The 18111-nt window shown below is 24.1% G+C and overlaps 1 protein-coding gene across 1 annotated transcript; it reads right to left on the reverse strand.

The window, feature by feature from the left end:
- Nucleotides 1–534: 534 nt before the first annotated feature.
- Nucleotides 535–2850, reverse strand: LOC101508422 (LOB domain-containing protein 19). Its single transcript, XM_004492605.4, is given in 3 exon segments — nucleotides 535–751; nucleotides 753–1001; nucleotides 2372–2850. Coding segments are annotated over 3 exon segments (654 nt in total). The 5' UTR covers nucleotides 2720–2850; the 3' UTR covers nucleotides 535–694.
- Nucleotides 2851–18111: the final 15261 nt, after the last annotated feature.

Raw genomic sequence — 18111 nt, forward strand, 5'->3', positions numbered from 1 at the left:
AGATTGTTTGGAGAAGAAAGCATTTTGCATTTTTACTAAGTCGCATATTGGAAAATTTTATTCCATTCATATTATACTTAAACTATTCATTTTATCATTTTCGTGTCTTGAAAAAAACAAAAAAATTGTTTGTACTTCACCAAATTTAATTTTGTGTATCAAAAAACTAAAACAAAGTGTTTGCTTTGAAAAACTTAATTCCACAAAACTAATTAATTTAAGTTTTATAAAACCAAACGTGTTTTAAAAAACTTAAGCTTTGAACTTTTAAAAAAACAAAAAGATTAAGTTGGATTTAAAAAAAAAAGTCAGATTGGAGTTATAATTTGGTAGATATGGAGTAAATTTTTCGGCATATTTTGTGATTCAATACTAAGCAGGAGATGCCAAATAGTCCAAAACCAAAATGGTTTAATTTTGGTTTTCAAATTAAGGAGTCTTCTCTAACCTAGCCTAAAACATGGGACAAAATTGATAATTCTAATTAACAAATAATCCACCATCTATTTTGTAGTTGCACACCATAATATTAATTTAAGCTTAGAAAAATTAAGCCAAATTACATTTTGGTTAAAACCATTAATATAATATAACCAAAAGTATTTTTTAAATATTGACTAACAAGAAGGTACAATAAGATAAAGTCCTAGTGAGAATTAATGGCTTGAATCTCAAATACTCCATGCATGAAAAGTTAAAATAATTGAGCCAAAACTTCTTGGTCATGGAGTTGTTGATGGTAAGAATAGCTAGGATGATGGATTGAGCAAGTTGGTTATATCAAAAGGTGTTGGATGATGATTATCAAAGTGCATGGACATGTAATCATTAATTTCATTGTTTGATGACACATGATGATGGCGATGATCTAATAAAGAGGAATGTTGATTTGGAGATAATGAAGAGCTTTGAGGGTGTTGAAATTGAGGATCTATAGAGATGCGTTTCAATATGGAAAGACGAGCTTGTGCATGGGCTAACTCTGCTTGCAACTTCACAACCTGTATATAAATATATTATTATTTTACATTATTAGTTATCTAAAACACTCTCATATGCCTTAAATAAATAAATGTATGAAACAAGCTTAAATATTGGTGTTTAGGATAATGTTGGAGTTTATCATTTCCCTATAGTTTGTGTAATTTAACTTTTGGCCAGAAAATTAATACAATGACACTTTAAAATTAAAATTAATGTATAAATATTTACATAATATAATTTATATACACTGTCAATCAATCATAATCATTAAATCAATTTATAATATTTGATTTTTATTATAAATTTTTAAAATCATACATATGATTAATCATGATTTAAAAAAAAATTACATTGTCGGTGCATAAAAATTATAATCATTGTGTACTACAATATTGTGTGGCTCACATGTTTAGATACACTAGTTACTTATTTTAGTTACTTACACTAGTGATCTAAAATTTTAATTGTCACTATTATTTTTATATTATATATTTCTATACTTTTCTTTAATATTTAGTGACTTGAGGTTTTATCAAGAATAGTTCATAACAAAAAAAAATGGTACTAGCCAGACAGAAAAGTATATGATTGATCGATCATGCATTGATTATATTAGAGGTTTGAAATCACAAGACATGCAAATGAGCTAATGTGAGTAAAAGGAGATAGCATGCGGAGTTAATTAGTGTATTATATGTGTTGTGTTGTGTTCCATATAAAACCTAACCAAAGCTGACAAACATGTCAAACCAAACAGAACATACTCCAAACTACATACGACCAACTTCAATGCATAACACATAACAGTGATTTTTGTCATACGACTACTCTTAAAGAAAAGTACACATTCTACAACACTTTCCTTTAGCAAAATTATCAATAGACATTTATACAACTCTTTTACACTCTAAAAGAGAGATAGAAATAAAAAAATAATATAATAAATGTGATATATTGATGATGTGATAAATAAATAAAAAATTAAATGTAGAATAGACGTATAAAAATTTAAAGATGTAAATGTATAACTATTCATTTGCTTTATTTTTAAATCTTTAATTAATTTTGCAATAAACCACCATGGTTTTTTCTTTCCCAATTTTTATTCTCTTATATGTAAAAGGAAATTATTAATCAAAATTTTTATTTGAATGTTTGAGGTTATGTTCATATTAAATAAATAACTGATTTTCTTGGTTAGATAATTTGTTAGTCTGATTTTATTTACATTATGATCCAACCTCAAATATATTATCAAGACCTTGTTCTCTTTAAGAACAGGAGATTTAAAACCAAAAAAGAGTACATGATGGATCCAACATAAATAAGTGTATTTGAACTATGTAATATATATGAAAGAATAAAAATATTAAAATTATATATAGACCTGTTGTTGAAGAGCGAAGATATGAGCAACACAGCCATAAACAGGGTCAGTAACCCTAGCAAGAGCCTCATAACAGAGAGAAAGAACAGCATCAAGACGTTTATGAAGTGGAATTTGCATGAGTAGCTTAGATGCATTGCTTGCACCAAACACTTTGTGAATAGCAGCAAAATGAGCAGTTCCTTCAACTGATGACTCAAAATAGGGTGCAAATATGCAACTATCTTTCACACACTTTCTTCTCAGAAACTTGCACGCACCACAAGGTCCACCACTTCTACCACATTCAAATTCCATCTCTCTCTCTCTCTCTAAGATCTTACAGATTTTCTTGTCTCCCCCTCTCATTCAACCAAACTTTGTACAAATCTCTTTTATAGATAGACTTATGATATTTCAACACTCTTTTTTTTTTTTTATATACTTCTGACCACTACGTTTTCTCTTTGTCTCTTTTTTTATCACATCATAATACTCTATTTATTTTTCTTTATTTCTATCTCTTTCAGAGTGTTTAAGAGGTGTTTGTTGCTTTTATCGATAAATGGTTTGAATTTAGTAAATAAAAATAAAATTGTAATCAAAATAACTTACATATAAAGAAGAGTAAATTTTTGGGGAAAAATGTTTTATCGATATAGGTATAGATATTTTTAAAAATTCAATTATTTAAATGAATAAATAAAAATAAAATTGTAAATAAAATATTTTTTCTATATTAAAATATATTTACTTTAAAAAATTATATTTGTTTATATATTATTTTAAAATGAAGTAGTTTTTTTGTGTCAAATGAATGGAGTATAAAGTACACAAAAATTTGGTATTCTCTTTATTTTATATATCATGTAGATAAATTATAAATTGTACCATTACACTTTTTGTTTTTTGAATGAGAGTTATAAAATATATATATAGAATAAGTCAAGTCATGTCATGAGAAGGAACGTATAACATAAGAGAATATAAGTTAGAAAAATCAGTTGGATACTCATACCTTACCTTTTGATATCTTGGGTGAGAAGAAAATAGACATTGATGTGATTGATGTGTTAGTAGTATGATAAAAAAAAGAGAATTAAAGAGAAAATAAGATATTAAACAGATAGAAAGAGATTATAAATGTTTAAATATTATTGTTGTATAAATTATTTATATACTTTTTTTACAGGAAAATTATTTATATACTTTTTTAACAGGAAAATTATTTATAGGTATAGTTGTAAATAGGTGGTATATATATTGACATAAACATTTAGGAGATTGTTTGAGAGAATGTATATCTATATGAAAACAATCTATGACATAGTTATAAGTTGTTTTTAGTTTAATTATGTAAACTTAAGATAGAAATTAAAATAATTTACAACTTGTATAAAAATATTTTTATTTTATCATATAAATAATTTATATTATTTTGATCTCAAATATAAGCAATATATAGTTTATAATCAAAAAAGAAAATTAATGTATTTGATTTAAAATTTATACTAAATATATCAATTGTTTTTTAATTTTTTTTCTTTTATATTTAAAATTGAAGGAAATACATAAATAATTATATAATGAATATTTATACTAGCTATATGCGCTTATTTAAAATGGTTATCCAAACACAACCTATACATAAGTTGAAAACAAAATAATTATAAACATTTTTTTGACTACATTCTTAGAACATTTTTTTGACTACATTCTTAGAACATTATCTTAAAATAAATATTATTATATATTTTTTATCTTATGAATATTATTGTTTTTAAAATATTATTTTTATTTTTATTTATGATAATAAAAGTAAATTAATAAATTTGATAAAGTAACAAATATGGAGGGAGCATTAAGCCGTGCATATTGTAGCTAGTGTATTGTGTTGGGGTAGATAATATGCTTAATTACAGTTTTGGTCTCTCTATTTTAACTGAATCGCGAAAGTAGTCATCCATTTTGTTTCTCTCCAGTTCTAGTCCTCCAAACATAATTTTTGTCAAAAACTTGATGAAATTTTATTTTTTAAAGTTGTACTACACCATTTATAATCATAGATTCCAGATACAATTGTTGCAAATGAGATTTTGAGGCTTGATGTGACTTAAATAAATGCAAAAAAAACTGAAATTTTATCAAGTTTTGAACCAAAATTCTGTTTGAGGGACAAAAACTGAAAAGAAACAAAATGGGATGACTACTTTCGCAAATCAACTAAAATAGGAGAACGAAAATTGTAATTAAGCCTAGACAATAATAAAGCATGGCGAAACAACGTTAAAATGAATACGCAAAGAGAAAGAGAAACATGCAAGTGTGACACATCACGATTCGGAACAGTATATGATCGAGTTTGTAACCGCAGCAATGGAGCCACGTGTTTTAGAGCACATAAGGACCCCTACATGAGATGGGACAAACTTCTATTCCATCCATCTTTTCATTGCTCAACTCTTCTATTACTCACTTTCTTCTTCTACATCAAAGTCATGCAATAAATCATTCACGTATTTAACTGAATTAAATGTCTACGCCACTTCCTATACAATAGGTACTTCAAATCTTCTTTCATATCTCATCAAAATATATATTTTTACTTTCATTTTTATATGGCAAGAGGATCAATAAATTTCCAGAGCTATGGACGGACACAACAAAATTTAGAAAGTCTTATGATTTTTATTTTTATTTTTGACATAATCTATTTTAATTGATATTTGTATTGTACTCATTAAAACCATATAATGATTCACCTATCTACAATAAAGAATATTGTATTGAGTAACGTTTTATTGACAACAAACACAATTCACACATTGATGGATTAAATTTATTTGTAGAATTTTAAATTCTAAAAGACATAATACAAATAGAAAATAATATACTAATTGGCATATTTAATTGTATAAGAAGATTCAATTCGTTTTTAAATAATAAAATAATATTAACAATTTTTATAACTGACACTTTAGCATAAATAAACTTTTTAAAACTCAAATTAATTAAATCTTATCTAAGATTCACTATGTCACAAGAAATATGAAATGAATTAGTTTTATTATTGATTAATGAAAAAGAACTGTTAAACAAAATTGATTAAAATAATTTAATATATGATTTTGCATAAAAAAATACAAAACATAAATTTTAAATAGAATATTAATAATTTATTAATTTTAAAAATATTTTGTCTGATAATTTCATTTTAAACCTCATAATATCTTGTGTCGACCTTAGCGTACAGCTATCATCATATTCATTCAAGACAACATACCATGTATCTCATAATCAGTGTTATTTTGAGATTTCAATTCAATTTAATTGATTTCTTCTAAATATATACTTTAATTAATATTATATATACATATATATATATATATATATATATATATATCATTTTCATATTATTATTCTTTATTTTTCATTTATGATAATATATATTATTTTAAAATAAGTGTTTTTTAATTTTTTTTAAATATATTAATAAATGAAATGATGAGAAGAAATAAAATAATTATTTTCCCAAATATACTTATTAATCATTAGTTAATTTTCACTATCATATAAGATGTAGTGGAAAAAGTGATATTGAGGAAAAATATCCTAAGACAAGCCCCATCAATACATGTCCAACAAGAATCGAGTATCTTATCCTTTCAGAAAAAAGAGAAAAAAAATTAACTATTTTGTGAATATTTTGTTTTTATCTCTTTTATTTAAAATTCTCCATTATACTTTCTATTTAAATTTATATACCTAAACGTCTTACATTTTTAATGTATATTTGTCTTATGATTATTTGAAAGATGATTTTTTTTTCTCCTGTAGGAGGTCATCGAGGATGTGACCATCTATAGTCGTTTATTTTATTTTTTTTATAACAAATAAATAATTATTAATTTAATAAATAAATAAATAAAAATAAAAATAAAATTATATTAATAAAATTAAATAAAATACATTTAATAGAAGAAGAAAAAAACATTAAATCAATTGAGCAGATATATCAAAATAAATAATGTGTTATATTATTTTAACAATTATATTCTATTTTGTAAATAAATTAGCAAATTAGACCCAATCAAAATTATTTGGTTCAGATTGAGTGTTTATTTTGCATGAAAAATTCAAATTAAACTTACTCGATGATGAATGTATTAACTCATATTTGAGAGTCTAAAAAAATTATGAAAAATATTAATGATCTAAATATATAAAAAAAAGTATATTAAAAATTATATATTCAAATTTTAAAGGGTTTAAATTTTCTTCTTTTGAATACAATTTTTATTTATTTAACAAGTGCCCTAACATGTCCTTTAAGGCCCTTGTTATTTGTTAACATGACACTTTTTGTTAACAAGAAGAAAAATAATTGCGGAAAAACACCTTTAATGGAAGAACAATCTTCTTGCAAATATAAAGGTGTTAGAATGAGAAAGTGGGGGTAAGTATGCTGCAGAAATTCGAAACTCAATTAATAATACACGTGAATCGTTGGGTATTTTCGACACTATTGAAGAGGCGTCAAAAGTATATCATACTAAAAACATGAATTTGAAACTTTGATTTTGATATCAATGAACTTTTTAATATTTTGGATTTTCCTTTTGATACTATTAGTGATGATAATTGAAGAGTTCCTTAATTTAAAGTGCCTATAAATTTTGTGGTTAAACTTTTTTATTTATAGTTAGGGATGTGTTAGTATAGATAATTACTGGTACTAAAGTTTTGTGCCATGATTTGAATAATAATATTTACCTATCATTATTTGATTGTTAATTTTTTTTCTCTAGATTTGATTGGTAGTCTCTACTAACTTTGTTATTAATATGTGTTAAATATGATATGATATAGTCCAATTTTCCTATCCTTTTTAAATAGTAACATCAAATAATTTGATTTTATTGTTTTTTCTACTCCTTTTGGATTGTCGAGATTTTTTATAATAGTAAAGGTATTTTCTTAAAAAAAAATTATAAGGACAAAAAAGTAATAAAATAAAAATTGGTATGATATTAATAATTCATATTCGTTGAAAGTGGACTTAAGTTTGAATCTTTTGTGAAAATAAAACGATATATGTTATTACCTCTATAATATGTTGAGGAAGTAAAGTTATATAGTTATGATGTTTATAGATTATATAAAACTCATATCCTTATTAGTTTTTAATTTAAGTTGAGTTAGATAAAGTATTGAGTCACTTTTAGTATTTTAATTTGGTTGAAGAGTTTTCTATTTACCACCCTTATACTATAACTCTCATTTCCTCATTATACTTAAATAGTTTATTTAACCCTTTTTTATTATATATAAAAATAGAAAAAAATTGAAATAAAAAATTTCAGATATTTATATATTTTCAAAATAGAAAATTTCAAAAAAATAATGTCATTAGTTTGAAACATAAAATTTGAGTAAAATTCTAAATTTTCAAAACTTTCATCTTCTTCTAAATTTTTAAAATGTAAGATTATGTTTTAAAAATTTAGTTACTGAAACTTTCGAAAAAATCGTGTTTTGACTTTTTAAAAGTTTTGAAACTTTTGTTAAAGATAGTTTTGAAAATTTTAAATTAATTCAAACTTTCTAATTTTTTTGGTTAATTTGAAACATTGAAAACATAATTTCCAAAATTTTTTAATATAACTATTTTGAATTAAAATTTACATTTCGAAAATTTGAATAAAATTTCAAATTTTTGAAACTTTCAAAATGAAAAATTACATTTCGAAAATTTAATTTTCGAAACTTGCAAAAAAATTGATGTTTTGAAATTTTGAAAATTCTGAAACTTTGTATTTCGAAATTTTTATTAAAGGTGTAAGGTTCAAAAATATTTTATAAATACAATAAATTGTATTTAAAAATTACTAATTAATTCAAACTTTCGAAAGTTAACTCATTTTGTATTTTAAAAATTTTACAATCGACCAAAATTTCTACTCATTCCTAACCCTTGCAAAGACGATTTTAAAGTCGATAAATATGTTGTGTAAAAAATGACTAAATTTTATTAAACAGATTAAAAAAATAAAATATTTGAGGATTTTATTTTTAATAAAAAATATTTGGTGATAAATCTAATTATCATGTCATGTCATTCAAATCAAACCAATGATTTGGATAGTAATTAAAAGTCAGAGCTATTTTGTTCTTGAAAGTATGATTTATTCAATAAATTCAAGGCAAACCTCCGGAGTTACAGAAAGGCCAGGAATAGACAAGCCCAACAAAATAAGTGCATAAAATCTAAGTTAAAACTGTGGAATTTTCTACTTGCCACCTACGCCTCTGACTTTCATCCCCTCAATATACTTAAAATATTATTTTATTTTTTATTATATATTAAATTAGAAAATTTTATAATATGAGATTTTCAAAGAAGGAAATTTTATAAATTTATATATTTTTAAAATAGAATAGAAAATTTTTGAAATAAGAAATTTCAAAAAAATAATATCATTATTTTGAAATAAAATTTACATTTAAAAAATATGAGTATAAATTATAAACTTTTGAAACTTTCATTTTCATTGAAAGTTTCGGAATATAAAATTACGTTTTGAAATATTGATTTTTGAAACTTAAAAAAAAAAAAATTATGTTTCAAACTTTTTAAAGTTCATAAACTTTTGTTAAAGGTAATTTCAAAATTTTCAAATTTTTTGATTAATTTGAAACATTAAAAAGGTAATTTTCATTTTTTCAAAAAAAATTCGAAAGTTTCAAACAATATAAAATTTCAGAAATGAGAAATTAATTAATATTTTTGAAATAGAAAACTTTCAAAATAAAAAATAAAAAATAAAAAACAAAAAACAATGTAACTATTTTAAAATAAAATTTAAATTTTGAAAATTTGGATAAATTTCCAAATTTTGAAAACTTTCATCTTCGAAAGTTTCAAAATGTAAAATTACGTTTTGAAAATTTAATTTTCAAACTTTAAAAAAAAAATCATCTTTTAAAAAATTTAATATTTCGAAATTTTTGTTAAAGATAAAAATTTCAAAAATATTTATATATACAATAAATTATATTTCAAAAATTACAAATAAATACAAACTTTCAAATAATTCATATTAATCGAACATTAAATTAAATTTATATTTAGTGGTTTAAACTATAGTTCTAAAACCAAAGGTGAAATTCGGTGGGAGTTCAGTCCAATAGAAGAATGAGATTGGATATGCAATCGATCCAATACCAATTGGTACGACCCGATCGGGTTTACGGTCAAATCTGTGGACCGAACAACCCAGTCTATTAATTATGGATCATTTAAAAAAATAAATAAATCAAAGATGTTGAACATTGAAATCCAATAATGGTCGAAGGGATAGAGCTAATAACACAACCGTTTAAGCCTCCAAACAAATTAAATTTATATTTAGTAAAAAGGCCTCCAACAAAAAAAAATTGTACATGATAAAAAGTTCCTATTCTAATATTTTTAAATCCAAAACTAATAAAAGCTTATTTAAAATTAATATCAATTGAAAGAGAAATATATACACAATTGAAAGAGAAATATATACACAATTGAAAATTAATAAATGCATTTAGTGTTTCATAACGTCTCATGAAGGTATATCTTGAAAAATATTCCAAAAATTACAGCAATTAATGAATTCGTTAATTTTGATATTTTTATTTTTCTTCTTCTTATAATTAAGACTAAAGAGAGTAAATTATTTATTTTGCTACCTTTCCTCATTTTTCAGACTTTTATTTTTTGAACTATTTATTTTTTTAAACTATTCTCCCATGTTTCCGTGGTTTGTATATTTTTCAATTTGAGTTGGAATGCTAGTGAGTAAATTATTTGCGCTTTAAATTTGTGTTTGAAATTTTACAATATTTAAAATGTTAATGTATCACAAGTGTTTTGCAAATAAAATGTTTTGGTTTAATTATAATTTTTAAATGTTAAGTATATTAAAATGATAGTTATAAACAGCATTTAAACTTTTTTTAATTTCATAAAAGAACGCATTTACTAATATATTTCTAATTATAATAATCATTTTCTCACAATATTAATAAATTAATGTAAAAGGATATATTTTTTGAATAATCACATTAAATGTGAATATATAGATTAATTAATTAACATTTTTTTGTATTTGATTCAAAAAATAAAAATCTTTATTTGTTTGTAATGAAGTTTGAATTTGAAAGTAGTATAAGATAATCTTCTTAATTATTACAAACACAAGAACTATAGCACAAAATAAAGCGCGGCACAGTTTTTTTATTAGCCCTCTTTTCTTATTCCTCAATTGGAGAGAGATGTTGTTTAAAGCAATTTTTCTTCTTCTAAAATTACCTCTTTCACTTGTTTTATCTTTTATTTTTGTTTAAATAAATAATTATATATATTTATTTTTGTTTGTGATTTTATCGTCAAAATGCAGTGCTATTTTATTCGTCGTCTTAATGTAACGTTTTGAATTCATATATTGTTACAATGTTTATTTGATCTAAATCAGCAAATCAACTTCTATCTAATACTAATATAATAACTATATTTATAGACGAACTTTTTAAATGTATAACATAAATAGATTTTGTTACATTTATAATTATTTTATATATTAATTTGAATATTATAAGTTTATTGTTAAATTTATTCTTTTTTATTTTAAAAATTTTAAATTTTATTATTATATATAACTTTTACCAATTTAAATTAATATCGTATTTCTATTAAAAAGAAAAATTTATAATCTTTCTTTGCACTATATAAGTATAAATAATTGCAGTAGCAGCTTATTTGCCGCATGTTCGGGTGACATCTTGTAAGTTCAAAACACAATTATTTAAACTGAATTTCCATTAAGTAATCACAATAAGAGTTGCATTATTTTATTCATAGGTGTTCACCACACGGGTGGAAGATCTCATGGGTCTTAAAAATAATATTTACTCTCTCTCTTCAAAATTATTCATCTATTCGAAGATAAAATATTGTCATAAAATAAATTACTTTAAAATTTTAAATTGATATAAATTATATTATTTATTTATAACATTCTATTAATTAATTATATATATCATTTTTAATTTAATATTTTATATTTTACAATTATAATAAAAAGAAATAATCCTTTACATAATAATAACAACAATATAATAAAGTATTATTTTTCTCTTTTATTGATACAATTATTTTTTAATTTATGTAAAATTGTTAAATAGACATAGAGTATTCTTTTAGCAGTACAATTTTGCTGGTAGCAAAGCTATAGGCATGCAGGTCTAATCATAGGACACTAGTGAGACAAGTTTGAAAGAAATTCAAAGAGTAACAATATGAATATTCTATTATGTGCTAACAAACAGCATTTTTGTTCAGTGTTTTGGGACAATGTTGCTTGAACTACTTACATGATAATGACTTGTGAATAATTAAGATTGATTAAAAGAAAAGTTAATTGGTCAGAAGTACTAAAAATGTAACTATTCCGACGTAAGCAAAAATGGTGAAATGTAGTAAAAGTCAACTCACGTTTAGACACAGTAGTGAAACAGAAACGTTTGTGTGTCATGTCATAAAGCACGATTCGATTCCACATAAACCGGACGGCGCGGTGACGCGTTCTTGCTACTTACTACCACCTCATCTCACGGACAATTCATACGTGCCAATGTGCTACACTTTCATTTTATTTTTTTTAATTCTCATCACTTTATTTTAACTAAATTATGAAAATAGTTTTTTATTTTATTTGTTTTAAATTTTAGTTTTTGAATAAAATTTTGATTTAAAATTTAATAAAATGTCATTTTTTAATAATATGTTAAAAAAACGATATAAAAAATTTTATGTGAATTAATTATATTTTATTATTAATCTAAATTTATAAAATATAGTTTCTATTATTAATTCAAATTTGTAAAATATATTTTATAAATTTAGAATAATAATATAATGTAATTAATATATCTAGAATCTTCTACATCTTTTTTTTTTTATATATCATTAAAAAAATAATATTTTATTAAATTTTAGATTAATATTCTATTTGAATACTAAATTTAGAGAACAAATAAAATAAATAGATTATCTTTATGATTCGATTAAAATAGGGGGGTAAAACTGCATTTTTTTATCAAGAGTTTTATAATACTCTTTTGTTTTGCCTCTCTATCAAATATTTTCATTTTAATTAAATTTGAAAATAAGATATGTTCAGATAATGGGTTGAGTTGTTTTTTATTTCATTTCAAAACAGTTTTGTAACTTTTTTTCTACGTAATACTGTAATAGTATAACTTCACAGCCATAATTATCAATTTGACATAAGTTTTGATACAAAATCGTATATCTAAGTATTTTTTTTAAATACATAGAAGTCGCACTCTTAATTGTGTCGATTTCGTATATTCTCGCATGGAAGATACGATTTACATAAATTCTCAAAGGTAGAAAATTAGAGAAAATTGGATGTGGAATAATAAATCCAACAATCCGATATATATGATTTTTTACAATCGCAACCCCAATTAAGAGAAAGCAAAATCGCACTCCGCATATACAATTTCTTACATCTATGTAATAAATTCAACCAAATAAACCCAATTTCTTAAGACACTAGAATATCTAAAAAATAATAAAATTATATTGTAACATATCATTTAATATTTAAAATACATTAACAAACACAACAAATACATTTAAATTAATTAAATTAGCAACAAATTCTCAAACATAGTTCAAAAACTAAATTTTAATTATACATCAATAGTAAAAATAAAAATAAAGTTATATATGTCACGTCAATGGATTGAGTTCGCGGGTTCAAAAAGTTAAATCCGATACCTAAATTGAACATAATTGGGTTTCAATTGATTAGTTCGGATTATACCTGAACTTGAATGAGTTGGGTCAAAATGCGAGTTAGATTGGATTGGTGACCGGGTTCGCGAGTTTAACCGTACACATGAACACCCCTAACTAATAGCTTATTGAATATGATGAAAGAGACACAAGGTGTTGATAGAAGTTAAGGAACAAACATTTTTTTGGTTGAGAGTATATTACTAGGTGATTTATAGTGGATCTAGATTCTTGACTTAATGATGAAATGTGTTTGTTTTGATGGTGGAGAGAACAACTACAATGATTCTAAACTCCTCGTCGGAGGGTATGCCTGCAAACACGCAGACAACCAGGTCAATTTTTGTTAGATAATGAAATATTTTTAGGGTTAAAATTCAGTATACTTTATTATGCACCATATAACACCTTTCTAGGATTTCTAGAAGACTTATGTTAGGGAATCAAAGAGAGGGATATGTGATTATTGGATGAAATTTTGACTCGGGACACGTGTTCTTGAGGTCTTCATACGATTGTTGCCATGATCATCATCATATGGTTGATGATGACAACATATGCACGCTATGAATGTATGCTTACTTCATATCTCTTTTGCAGCCATCGTGTGACCGAGATCTAAGGTATATGTGAGATTCGTAGTCCATTTGATTCAAATTTTCTTCAACGCCATCACGCCATAGAGAACGAAAGTGTATGTGAGTTATATTGGTCGTTCGACTTCATATTCCTTCACTAAGTGATGATATGCTCTAATACGAGAACTTTATGTGCCTTGTAATCCATATTGGGTTGGTCCAAAATTAGCCCATCATTTGATGAGTTTGGGTTGCTCCACTTTGAATTCGGGTCTAAATAATTATCCCCTAAATCGAGCATTGATGGAGTCATCGGCTAATTTGAGTTCAAATATTTTCAGTCTCTTGTAGGACTTTATATTTATGTATCGATTGATGAATATTTATATTTATGTTTGGATTTTTAATGAATGTGTTTGGTAGGATCTTTTTATTTTACTTTACTAATAATGACATGAATTGTTGAAATTATGAATGCTAAAAAATGTAAATTTGAATAATAAATGTGATGGATTATAGACATTAGTAGTAGTTTGGTGAATTATTTAGATGAAAAGATTCAAAATTTTATGTATTTTTATATTAATTTTGAATATAATAGTTTGATCATGTGAGTAATTGAAGTCTTATAGTTTTTGTACATTTATGTGTTAATATTTTTCAGATTGTGATTTCACAATGGGGTGAGGTAAATATACAGATTTTTTTTATATAAAAAAATTAGCCAAAAAAATGAATTTTCATTAATAAAAATTTATTAATTATTGACAAATAGACTTATTTGGATTAAAGAAATATATATTATTAATATAACTAAATATAAATATATATCAACTTATTTCCACACATACACAAAAAAGGGTAACCAAGGACAACTCATTATAACACATAGCTTCTCCCATTCATTTGATATGAAAAAGTGAAGTTACAAAATCAATACAAGCAAACCCAACCATAAACAAAAATAAACCTCAATCTCATGAGCAAAAGTCTCCAAACAAACTAACGGTTGCAAACTCCACCGACGAAAGTCATAACAAAAATAATATTTTCTTGAGTTGATCGAAAAAATATATATTTTGAGAATTTCAAATTGAGAAAACAAAAGCCAACTAAATATAATGCATTGAAGATCATTTCGATGATGTTGAAATTAGAGATAATATTAGTCAATTTAGCGAAGAAGATGACTATGAGATATTGAAGATAATGAAGAAAACACACAAGGTGTTGATAAAAGTCAAGGAACAACATTTTTTGGTCGAGAGATGATTATATGACAATGCACTCGAGAGAGATCAATTATAAGACAATGAAAAGATTTATAATTTTTTAGTTAGGGTCAAATTTAACAAAGTTGTACACAACATGTGAGACTTTAGTTTAACTAGGATTTAATGAAATTGTCTATATAGACAAAAGTTAAAGACGTCGACATACCTTGGATATACGACTTTCTTTAAAATCATCACTCTCATATGCGACTTCTATGTAATCTAGAAATAAAAAGACTAAGTCGATCACCACAAGCGATAAATACAGGATCAAACTATACCAATGCGCTCAAAAGTCCATTTTATCCTTAAAATCCAAAACATAAAATGAAAGTAGTACTTTGTCGATGGTTTCTATTTTAAGCTAACGCATTATTCTCCCACGATGTCTCTTTAAACTTCATTGACTTTCATTGTTGATTTAATGTTTATTCTTCACTGTTTAGTTTGTGTTCAATTGCTATCAACCGCTCATGATTTCCTTACTCCCCGTTGAAAGCAATTTTTGGTTTCTACTATGCTTGTTTGTTTCTTCTAGTATGTTTTTCAATTACTTTTTGTTCTTCACTATTCAATGCAAAATTATGATTTTATTCTTCTTCAATGTTGTTGCAATCATTTTATTTCTCCAGATTTTGATTCAATAATTTTTAAACATCGTTTCAATTATTTTGTTATGATTTTGATCAATTGATTTTTTATTTTGTTTCTTCGCCTTTGTTGTTTCATTTATTTTGATTTTCTTGCGTGTTTATGTTTGCAATCATTAGTTGTGTGAATATAATAGTTTGAAGTCATACAATTTTATAGTATATACTTTTCATTGTAAAAATTTATTCATTTTTTAAATTTTTTAGTTTTTAATTATTTATGTATTAATATTATTTTATATTGAGTGATTTCGTAGTGTTGTGAGGTAAATAGAGCGAGTTAATAAAAAAACTGAAGTTTATTTCATAATTGAAAATCAAATTTTAGTTTTTAAAATGTTTCAAACCATAAAATAAAGAAAAGTTTAAATATTTATTTGTTCCTTAATAATTATAACTTTTTTATTTTATTTTGGTGTTCGTAAATGTTTTTGTTTAATTTACATCCCTGCAAATACAGTTTTATTTTAAAATAGTCATTCAGTGTTATAAAAACTGTCAATTGACAAACTCTCTTAAGTGAAATGAAAATTAAATAAATAATTACACTTAATAATTTAGACTAACCCAAATAAAATTAAAATATAATTTTTTTTAACCTAAACTCTAGACCTCTAATAGAAAACTTAAAAGTGTTCATCTTCATCATCTCAAAACCCAACTAATACCATATGAATATGAATACTTGAGTTCTATTAAAATTGTGAATACTTCATTTTCAACTAAAAAAATGAATATTTCATCTCCTTCATTCCAACCTAAAAACCCACTAAGGATCAATCCATATATCCCAACCAACCCAACCCAACCCAACCCATAAACCCCAACTAAAAACACCAAAATATCATCCAGACAAAACCTATAACAAACAAAACGAAAGCATAACAAGGAAAAGAACAAACATATAAGGCGGTCAAAAGATAAAACATCAAAAACAAAAGTAAGTTTAAAGAGAGTTTTATGTTGTTTTTGCCATTAGAGACCATATCTTGGAGATTTTGGGGTTAGTTAATTGTCTCATTGTTTCTTGCCTCTCTTTTGAGGGAAAATTGATTTTGGCGTAAATGAAAAGTGAAGATTGATGTGTTAATGGAAGAGGAAATAGAAGAGTATCATAGATCTATGTAAATTTGTGGCTGATGTTTTTTTAAGATAATAGAGGAAAAATATGAGGTTGGAAGTGGAGTTGTTGATCGAAAAATTTGAGTTAAGTGAAGTATGAATAACGAGTTGTTGGATTGATGAAGATGATGATGAAACTCACCTTTTTGAATTTGTGATAGATGGATATGATTTAAATACAAAAATAAAAATAAGTATATAAATAATTTTAATATTGAAATTAATATTCCAATTGGTGTGTTACGGTTGATTCTCGTTTGTCTTCATTTGTCTGCTCACGTTATTGTAATGTCCACTTGACGTTAAAGATTAAAAGTAATTTTTTTTAATGTTGTAGTGAAATTCAAATAAAAAAATTCACATAAACTAAACTTAAAATTATTATATTTATAAAGACCAAATATATATTTAAACCAATAAAAAATCACTCTAAATGGACTCTTAATCTCTCTATTTATAAAATGTTTAATTTCTTCTTCTTTTCCAATCTCAATTTTTTCGATCTCAGTTGTCATCTTCAATAATGTGTGAATCAACATATTGTATATCGACCTTTTATATATTCTTTCTCCATAAGAAAAATAAGTAATTGTTTTTGTAGATTAATAATAAGAAGAAGAACGAATCATGTCAACTAATTGTAATTTTTTGTTATGTAAATCATACACAACATAAATGTTAGTCATTAATTAATTGCAAACATTAATTTTAATTTATTGTACATATTATATACGAAATAAATATTTGTCATAATTTATGATACAAACTATAAATAGAGTAAATATTTTTCGTTGATAAATAAAAGGCTAAATTACATATGTGTCCTTAACTTAATTTTAGGTAACGTTTTAGTCCTTTATCTTTTTTTTTTCCCGATTTAGTCCTTAATTCCTAACAATATCAAATAAAATATGAAAATATGAGTTTATTTAAAGATTTGCGTTACGAATTTGATGAAATTTGTATTATATTAAAGAATATAATGAATTTTATGAGTTTTGATTAAATATTTTTTTTGAATTTTTGTATAAAAAAGGATAACATTGTTGAAATTTTAAAACATAAAATATCAAATTGTCACTTAAAATTAAAATAAAGGACCAAGTCGGGAAAAAAAAAAAGATAAAAGACTAAAACATTACCTGAAATTAAGTTAAGGGACAACTGATGTAATTTAGCCTAAATATAAAAAATTATGATGCCTAATTATAATTTAGTACTATACATACATATACGATACAAATGTTTATTACTGATTAAACATTTAAAAGATTAT

This window comes from Cicer arietinum, chromosome 3 (genome assembly GCF_000331145.2).
Source record: "Cicer arietinum cultivar CDC Frontier isolate Library 1 chromosome 3, Cicar.CDCFrontier_v2.0, whole genome shotgun sequence".
Lineage (NCBI taxonomy): Eukaryota > Viridiplantae > Streptophyta > Magnoliopsida > Fabales > Fabaceae > Cicer > Cicer arietinum.